Source organism: Macrobrachium rosenbergii, chromosome 54 (assembly GCF_040412425.1).
Source record: "Macrobrachium rosenbergii isolate ZJJX-2024 chromosome 54, ASM4041242v1, whole genome shotgun sequence".
In the NCBI taxonomy this organism is placed as follows: Eukaryota; Metazoa; Arthropoda; class Malacostraca; order Decapoda; family Palaemonidae; genus Macrobrachium; species Macrobrachium rosenbergii.
This window is the reverse complement of record NC_089794.1, coordinates 18,122,603-18,132,602: the sequence shown is the minus strand read 5'-3', so window position 1 is coordinate 18,132,602 and position 10,000 is coordinate 18,122,603. Positions and strand designations below refer to the sequence as shown.

Genomic DNA, 10,000 nt, shown 5'->3' with positions numbered 1-10,000 from the left:
TCTCTATTTCCCCTACTTTCCTTCAGGAATTCCCTATTTCCCTAAAACTCATCCAAGAATTCCCTATTTTCCCTACTTTCCTTCAAGAATTCTCTATTTCCCCTGCTTTCCTTCAGGAATTCCCCATTTCCCCAAAACTCGTCCAAGAATTCCCTATTTTCTCTACTTTCCTTCAAGAATTCTCTGTTTCCCCTACTTTCCTTCAGGAATTCCCTATTTCCCCAAATCTCGTCCAAAAATTCCCTACCGATTCCACCATTTTCCTACCGTCTTCCAACATTTCCCCTCATGTTTCTACCCTTTCCAAGGAATTCCCCTTTCCTCCCTCCTCCCTCCCTCTCACCCTTCATCGCCCCTTACCTCCCTCCAAAGTCTCCCTCTTTCTTCTCCTCCGCCCACACACCACCCACAATCTTTCCCAGCCCATTTTGTACGTCTGGTGGGCGGAAAAAACGAGGAATATTGTGTTTGTGATCCCAGGTCCCACTTTATTGAAAGGATTGAGTTTCTCTATTGCCTTTTCTCTGTCTGTCTCTTTTTTTGTCCGTAGGGACTAAATAATAATGGAAAAAGAGAAACGAATGAAACTTGAAAGAGAGAGATTGAGAGAGAGAGAGAGAGAGAGAGAGAGAGAGAGAGAGAGAGTCTGTGTCTGAAACTTGAGAGTAAAAGCAAACCGAGGTTCTTAGCGACGTCTGATAAGCCCCGAGAGCTTGGAAGTCAAATGAAAAATGTAGGCAAGAGCGAGGTACCTGTTTAGGCTCGGTGGGTCCAATCAGTTGAGCGCCAGCAGGTGAACAGTGCGAGTAAGACGGTCAGCTTGAAATATGTACATATACATGTATATATTCATATGTATATATATATATATATATATATATATATATATATATATATATATATATATATATATATATATATATATATATTTATATTATATATATATATATATATATATATATATATATATATATATATATATATATATATATATATATATATATATATATATATATATATACATACATATATACGCACGAGCTTTCTTTGTAAGCTTATTTTTATGTTTCCACCAGTCTGCTAAGTAAAGGCCAGTTAGTCGAAAGGCCTAGCACCACTCCGTCGTTTCACTTTCATTCATGGTATTCCCTTGATTTCTATATATTCATCACGTTCCATATTTCCGTGATTCAGTTATACACACACATATATATATGTGTGAAAGTATGTATGTATGTATTCATTATAAGAAAGTAGTTTCAGCATGAATTATTATAACGTCAAATTTATTATATATTTTTCATGCTTTTGATTTTAGCGACGGTGGGGATTTTTTTTTTATATAAAATAAAGTCTAATGCCATGTAAATCGTATTAACTCACATTGCTGTTACAGCAGGCAAGAGAATTACTATCATGTGTATAAGATGCCAACCCAAAAGTAGTCTGCAAACTGAAGCATGATTTCTGATTCCTTGAAGTAGAAATCATTCTGCCATGTGTCTAGTCATATATCATATATACCGTCTGTGTGAATGTCTGTCTGTCTGTCCATCAGTCTGTCTGTCTGCCTGTCTGTGCAGTAGATGCTAGAACCTACAACACCTGCTCCCTAACAACAGCCAGAAGTCAAACAAGACAATGCACTCAAAGACATTTCAACACTTCCCATCCATCTCGAGAGATCCTCTTCGGCGGTGACCTTCGCTCCGAAGCGGAATTGGAATTGATCGTCGCCCGCTGCCGTTCCCGTTGCCGTTCCCGAAGGAGCGCGGGACTCAGAAAATGACGATTTGTCTTGCTCCTGCAGACGGGCGAGATAGACAGTTCCTCCTACGAACTAGGGATAGTGTCTGGGGGCGGGGGGTGTGAGGGGAAACGTAGGCATGGGGTTGGGAGGAGGGGGCGGCTGACGGAATCCCGGGGTCAGATCGTCACTATTCTGCGCTGTCGTAATGCTTTTTTTTTCTTTCTTTCTTTTTAAAGGCTTTTGTATTTCCAGTTATTGGTTTTCTGTTGGCCTTTCCGTGACGCAGGGCATGAGATAGCAAACATCCTATAAATAAGAAGAAGCGGAGGTAGAAGAAGAAGAAAAAGAAGAAGAAGGAGAAGAAGATTCCTCAGCAGTCCTATTGTGATGCTCATCTAACGATCCTACTCCCTTTTTTCAACTTTAATTAAGAATAACAATTACAAACAGCGTCGTTTGTTAAGAGTCCTTTGACTGGGAGACTTTGCCCTAATAACCACAACAGATTATGCTCAGTAATCACTCTAATGAATAGGTAACTTTAGGGGTTTTTGAATTTTTTCAGTCACTTTTTTAATGGTCCAAAGCCGCAATAAAGCTGCGTATGAAATAATTCGGTACTGAAAAAATGGCCTTTATTGAGCTCTGTTTTTCTGCCATCGCTTTATGCAATGTACTTCGTTCTATGAGGATGGAATTCGTTTCGTTTTTGACCTCGTTGGGGGTCAGTGCCGTCAGTGTACCTCATACTGTTCACTGTAGGCATTACTTAAGGTTCTTTGCAGCGTCCCTTCGGCCCCTAGCTGCAACCCCTTTCAATCCTTTTGCTGTACATCCGTTCACATTCTCTTTCCTCCATCTTACTTTCCAGCCTCTCCTAACAATTGTTTAATAGTGCAGCTGCGAGGTTTTCCTCCTGTTACACCTTTCAAACCTCTTTACTGTCAATTTCTTTTTCAGCGCTGAATGACATCATAGGTCCCAGTGCTTGGCCTTTGGCCTACATTCTACATATTCTATTCTTATTTCGTTTCAAGCTTTCAGTTACATAGCTCTAGAAACTAACTTTTGTTTTAAACGCCAGAAACTTGTTTCGATTTCTTGATTGTATTTTATGAATAGGACTGAAACTAAATTTGTTTCGTTTCAGTCTTACTCTTTTTTTTTGAAGGTTTCGTTACTGAAACTTGCTTCACATGAAACTTCGTTTTGTATGGTTGAAACGTGTTTCATTTCAGGCGTCCTCATTTCCTAGGGTTACACGTGCGCCAGGTTTCAAATGGTATAGAACCTTTAATCTTTTGCATACCTCCGTACGGGGGTAGTGCCGTCAGTGCACCTCGCGTGGTGCACTGTAGGCATAACTGGAGGTTCTTTGCAGCGTCCCTTCCGCCCCTAGGTGCGACATCATTCATTCATTTTACTGTACCTCCGTTCATATTCTTTTTCTTCCATCTGACTTTTCACCCTTTCCTAACATTTGTTTCATAGTGCAACTGCGAGGCTTTCCTCATTTCACGACTTTAAAACCTCCTTACTGTCAATTTCCCTTTCAGTGCTGAATGATCTCATAGGTCCCAGGACTTGGCCTTTCGCCTAAATTCTATATTCCAGTTCCAAGTTTTCACAGAACCTTTTGCATACTAATACTAACACGTGCCCTTTTATTGCATGCAAATTTAGGCGCTGGAACAGTTCATACGTACGGAGAAAAACTAATGCAAAATTTACTTTCCATTAAATGACCACAAATCCCTGCTTTGGCTCCATAACTGAGATTAATCTGGAACAGATGTTCTTCACCTGAATCCTTACCATAAAAATGGTTATGTACCTGTTCTGTTTTGGGTTCGCTCCATTTTTTTTACCTAGATCATTTTCGTAGGGGGGCAGTGCCGTCAGTGCGTCTCACACGGTGCCCTGCAGGCATTACTTAAGGTTCTTTGTATCGCCCCTTCGGCCCCTAGTTGCAACCCCTCTCATTCCGTTTTCTGTACCTCCGTCCATATTCTCTTTCTTCCATCTTACTTTCTAGTTGTTTCATAGTGCAACAGCGAGATTTTCTTCCTGTTACGCCTTTTCAACCTTTTTTTTACTCCTAATTACCCTTTCAGCACTCATGGACTTCGTAGGTCCCAGTGCTCGGTCTTTGATCTAGATTTTCTATTCCATTCCAGTCCACTCACCTAGAGATCGCTGGCATGCAATCAAATATTCGTATATCCTGTTTACTTCCCTTTATACCAGTACTTGTGACACGACAGTAAACGAGGCAGATGAGGTTACACTCACCATAACGGTAACGGAAATCTTGTGTTGACTTGTGCCAGGGATATGATCGTCCTGCAATGAGACAAGAAGATTTGTATTAATTTCTTGCAACAACGCACAAACACAAACATATAATTATATGTAGTATATATATACATACATACATATATATATATATATGTATGTATGTATGTATGTATGTATGTATGTATGTATGTATGTATGTATGTATGTATGTATGTATATATCACTTTATCACAGTGAAAATGAAAATGAAACACTGGGTGTAAGTCCCGACTGGTTTCGACTTCATACCTAAGCCATTTGCAGTGTGAAAATGGTTCAGTTACTAAGTCGAAACCGATCAGGATTCACAGCCTGTGTTTCATTTTGACTGTGGATTCAATCATCATTATACATACATACGTACATATATATATACATATATATATATGTGTATATAAATTTATATATATATATATATATATATATATGCAAGAGAGAAATTTCAATAGACGGAAAAATGCCTATGAGGGATAATATCTCAGTTCTGTATAGGATAAGGGAAGGTGAGTCACTGAGTAGGTGAAACAAGAGAAGTATCAGGATTTGTGCTGAAGACTGTGAGAGGAAACCTGGTGTGTTCGCGGAAGCTAAGGTTGGAATGTGTAAATGGATTGTTATACCAACTTTCCTCTATAGAGCTAAAGTTTGAAGATTCAATGCTAGTGAAATAGGAAGGGTTAAACTGGCACAGATGAATTATTTGTGTAGTCTATTTGGTCAAGGAAAAACTGAGAAGGTGAGGAATGTAGTGATAAGTAAGAATTTGGGATCAGAGCGTTTTGTGATGGTCTGGTCGTGTGGCAAGAACGGGGGAGGACTGGCTGGTGAGAGGAGAATACAATTCAAGGTTTCAAGAGTAGAAGGATAGAAACCTGAAAAAACAAGTAAAAAATGCGCCGAAGTTTCTTCGGCGCAGTCGAGTTTTCTGTACAGCTTATAGTCAAGGCCACCGAAAATAGATCTGTCTTTCGGTGGTCTCAGTATAATGCTGCATGAGCAGCGGCCCATGAAACTTTAACCACGGCCCGGTGGTGGCATGTCCTGTATCTTTTCCAGACGCACGATTATGGCTAACTTTAACCTTAAACAGAATAAAAACTACTGAGGTTAGAGGGTTACAATTTGGTACGTTTGATGATTGGAGGGTGGATGATCAACATAGCAATTTGCAGCCCTATAGCCTCAGGAGTTTTTAAGATCTGTGTGCGGACAGAAAAAGTGTGGAGAGAGGACCCTTAGATGGTGTGAAAGAGGTATTGGAAAGAAAGCGTCTCAACATCTAGGAAACGAGAGTCCCTCTAGGATAGAGATGAACAGTACAATGAATGCAGGGGTTTCGACGTGCTGCTGTTGAGGCATTTGTGTAGATGCATGAAACAGATGTTTTCTGCACAGTGGGTTCATCCACGATACAGTAGTTTTAAGTGTGAATTGGCAATGGTTATGCCTTGGTTTTCTCGGGAGCTATCGAAAACCTTCTGTTGCAAGAAAATGGCTCAATGTATATATGTATATATATATATATATATATTTATATATATATATATATATATATATATATATATATATATATATATATACTGTATATGTATATTTATATATTTATATTTATTATATATATATAAATATATATATATATATATATATATATATATATATATATATATATATATATATATATATATATAAAGAGAGAGAGAGAGAGAGAGAGAGAGAGAGAGAGAGAGAGAGGTGTACATCATCCCTTATGACCACTTTGAGAGGTGACTATTAGACTAGAAGCAAGGGAGGAGAGAGGGAAAGTGTGGCAGATGTAGCTGCCATTAGAAAACGGAGAAAGCAGAAGGAATAGTAAGTTCCAAAGCCAATCAGTATTTCAAGTAAATGGTACTCTTGGGGAATAACAGGGCAGGAATATGAATGAGATGACTTACGAATTTTTTGTTAAATCTTAAACGAGTTTATATAATGGTGCACTATTTTCCTGTACTATTTTTATTGATTTTCGTAAATTTTTCTGTCGTGTTTCTCGAGATATTAATGTAAAACTCTTCATCGTATTTATTTTTTTTATTTTATGTTTATTTGTCCGATGTCTGTGCTGCTGATTATTTTTAAAATTCATAATTTGATCAGTTGATAAGGAAAATGAAGTCTTTTTTTCTCAAATAAGATGCATATAAAACTTGTACATGTGTATTCCCACATGTTTGAGCGTCGGTACTCTTCCATGTTACATACATATGAATGTGTCATTTTGCGTAGGTATATGCGTATTTGCTTACTGGGTTACTAACTTACTATTTATTTATATACTTTTTGGAAAATTTAGGAATTAAGCTTAAAAATCTGATTTGATCCAAAATTCGATTGTGTTTGTGTGCGTAAGTTTGCGTGCGTGTACTGGTGTATTTGTTTGGTGTGTCACTACGTATGTACGTATCTGTGACACTGTGTGTGCGTGCGTATGTGTGTGTGCTCGTGTGTGGGAGTTTTGAAGTTCATCACCCAAATATAAACAGAGTTTCTCTCATAAGTGGTTATTGGCAGATCTATCCTTAAAGGGGTCATGTCCTTTTTTGCCCTCAGGACGTGTGGGAGGTTTTGGGGTGGGCCGAACGGAGTGGGTGTTGGGTGGGGGAGGAAGGAGGAGGAGGAGGAAGAGGAGGAGGGGGAGGAAGAAGGAGGAAGGAGGATAGAGGAGGTGGAAGGAGAGAGGAGGAGGTGTTTGTGGGAATGTGTGTGTGTGGGGAAGGAGGGCGGAGGGTGTCCTTTCCAAATTTATTCCCGTCAGAGCTGTCATAGCTGAAAAGTTGTAAAACCCTCCAGGTGACATGGCTGTTGATGGAGGGAGATTGCCTGGGATAATACACAGGGCCGGGCCCAAATGTGATGCAGAGGTCCATTTCATTTATTCATCGGGGCATTCAAAAGGGGGTTTAAAAAAGGCCAGCCTTTTCTCATACCTCAGTTCCTCCTGCTCTCTCTCTCTCTCTCTCTCTCTCTCTCTCTCTCTCTCTCTCTCTCTCTCTCTCTCTCATACGACAGTTCCCGTCTTTCGTTCTGTCTCATACACCAATTCCTCTCTCTCTCTCTCTCTCTCTCTCTCTCTCTCTCTCTCTCTCTCTCTCTCTCTCTCTCTCTCTCTCTCTGTTTACTACCGAGGAAGCCCGAGGTCATTATCCGGACAAGGAAATAAACACTATGTGGATAACCTAATCCAGTTACAGTGCACCTGGTTATCAGTCGACTGTCGTAATGGAGAGATATTTAAAGAAGGGCCTTATGCCCCTCTTTATACCAGTTCTGAGGAGATTGAGAAACATGGAAAAGAGAGGAACCGATAGATTTTGTCCCATAGAGGAAGAAAGGTTATGAGTCTGGAAAAGCAGCAGAAATAAAATTCCAAAGCTTGCCAGTTGATGGAAAGAAACATATACTGAACCATTCAGGCGAGGACTCAAATTTTACCAAGTAAATGTGGGAATAGGTAGCTTGTTGGGTATCACGACGTCATCATTAAGAATATTTTTCCCCCGACGAGGAATTCAAAACGACCAAAATTAAGAAGTCAAATCGAGCATGAAATGCGATGTCAGTCATGATTCTCCTAATCACTGGGAACTTTTGTAGTGTTTCTCATTCATTCTTCCAACAAAAAACAGACGCCCTTTTGTTTACCTGTTTGTTTGATTGTTTGTTTTTGCAGCGGCAAAGCCGTAATTGACAGTCCATTATCTGATGCTTGGGATTACAAAGAGTATGTATATGTCCCCCCCCCCACCCCCCACAAAGAATATTTCTTCACTGTCTGTGGTTTCTGCCTGGGTGGGTATATCGGAGTGATTTATCGATAGTCCTGCATTCGATGTCTCGTGGAGGTTAGTGGGCTTTTGGGGGTGGTGGGCGAAGTGGGGTGGAGGGGATGTGAGGTCGGTGTTAAAAATTTTAGCATTTTCTTTTTAGGTTTTTCTTCGTTTGTTTGTTTTTTCTTATGTTATTTTTGTGAAATTTATTTGTTCTTTTCATATTATCTATCTATTTACTTATTTATTTATTTATTTATTTGACCAATTGATTGATTTATGTGATTTATTTATTTATTTTATTTACTTATTTATTTATTTATATATTTATTGATGATTTATATATTTACATGTATTTTTCATAAGCCTTGTTTTACTCTTTCTCACTTATATTTCTCTTTGAGTATGCATTTATTCATCTGTTCCTTAATCTATTTTTGTTTTTTATATGCTTTGGTTTTCTGAATCCTAAATATTCTCTCCAATGTACTTGTTTAGTTTTGTTCCTTTTCTTCTCCTCCTTTTGTATCATAGTATCTTCTGCAAGCAAATGATACTCTAGGCTTATACGTTAATAATAATAATAATAATAATAATAATAATAATAATAATAATAATAATAATAATAATAATAATAATAATAATCTCTAAAGCAGTAGACAGCTATAAACTTCTCATCGATTTGTATTTCCTCTGCACAAACAATATTGAGTTTGTGAAAGGATGTCTATTTTTTTATTTTCTACCTTGCAGACTTCATTTTCGTCTAATTTACTGTTACCGCATCGTCAGATTCAACAAGTCCTTTGTATCTGCTCGGCAATACTCGAGAAGCGACGTTGTTAAGACCGGAACATTTTTTCCTCTTTCCGCTGAGGTCAAGGAAAGAGCTTCCTCCTTCGATCAGGTGACCTCGTAAGACCCGCCAGGCCCTTTGTTAACACATTCACTATTTAGAAATCAGTATAATAATCGAATTGCATGGTCTAGTGAATGTTTTCTTTTTTTCCTCTACGGACAAGTTTTGGCATTCAAGTTCGTTGAAACGAGCTCCCTCGGGCCGGAATGATTAGGTTGGATTAGGTTAAGTTGGTCAAGTTAGGTTAGATCAGGTCAAGTTGGTCAAGTTAGTTTAGGTTAGGTCAGGTCAAGTTGGTCAAGTTAGTTTAGGTTAGGTCAGGTCAAGTTGGTCAAGTTAGTTTAGGTTAGGTTACGTTAAGTTAGTTAAGTTACGTTAGGTTAGGTTAAGTTGGTTAAGTTAGATTAGGTTAGATTAAGTTGGTTAAGTTAGGTTGGGTTAAGTTGGTCAAGTTAGGTTAAGGTAAACATTTTTCTTGAGAAATTTGGATATCTTCCTTTCAAGAACAGCAGGTTTAAAGTTTCCCAAATTAATATGAATAATCCTCATGAAATGTAGATGTAATTTTGTTCAAACCATAGTCCCAGGAGGCAAGAATCTAGATTTTGGCGCCGGAATTTTCTTGGTCAGTAAATGAAGCACACAGTTGCCCTGAAGTCAAACTTTTATAGAAGACAGAAGACATCAACATAGCACGTAAAAATTTCAAAGTTACAGGACAAACTGCTCGCCAGCTTGAAGGCTCGTATTCACGCACTCTGTTGGCCTTCATACCTCTTGTGACCCAGCCGCTGCCACCAGATTCTTAAGACCATTCACAGCTTCCAGCAATGGTCAATGGAAGATGTATGCCAGTTCATGTGACTTACATTTTTGATGAGACTGATCACCCATTCATTTCAGACCAGGCCGCATTATACTAGACTTCACTCATTAAGACTGCTGCTTGATACGTGAATTTGGAGCTTATTCATTGGTTGCACAACTTCACCTCGACAGAATCAGGACCATGAACAAATGTTCATTTCAGTGCGACAGTATCTGAGCCGACGTACCGTGACATCACGCTCTCGATGGAAGTGAAGATCCTGTGTACTTTAAGGATGGAATGTTATATAGAAATCATGAAAAAACTGAATGCCGAGAGAGAGAGAGAGGTCCATAGGTTGACAGGAGAGGGAGAGACACAGCTGTCGACCTTGTTATCCAAATAACCAGCCATCTTTGGCTCTAACTCATTTCTCTTAC

General features: G+C 38.9%; 2 protein-coding genes across 3 annotated transcripts in view; one reads left to right on the top strand and one right to left on the bottom strand.

Annotated features, from left to right (window-relative positions):
- LOC136834804 (low-density lipoprotein receptor class A domain-containing protein 3-like) overlaps positions 1-10,000 on the top strand; it is a 190,368-nt gene that overhangs the window by 51,068 nt on the left and 129,300 nt on the right. The gene's annotated exons all lie outside the window — the stretch shown is intronic.
- Positions 1-10,000, bottom strand: part of LOC136834805 (uncharacterized) — a 163,420-nt gene that overhangs the window by 54,053 nt on the left and 99,367 nt on the right. The window contains exon 2 of the mRNA XM_067097529.1: positions 4,043-4,093. Coding sequence (XP_066953630.1) covers positions 4,043-4,093 — 51 coding nt within the window. The remainder of the gene's footprint in view (positions 1-4,042; positions 4,094-10,000) is intronic.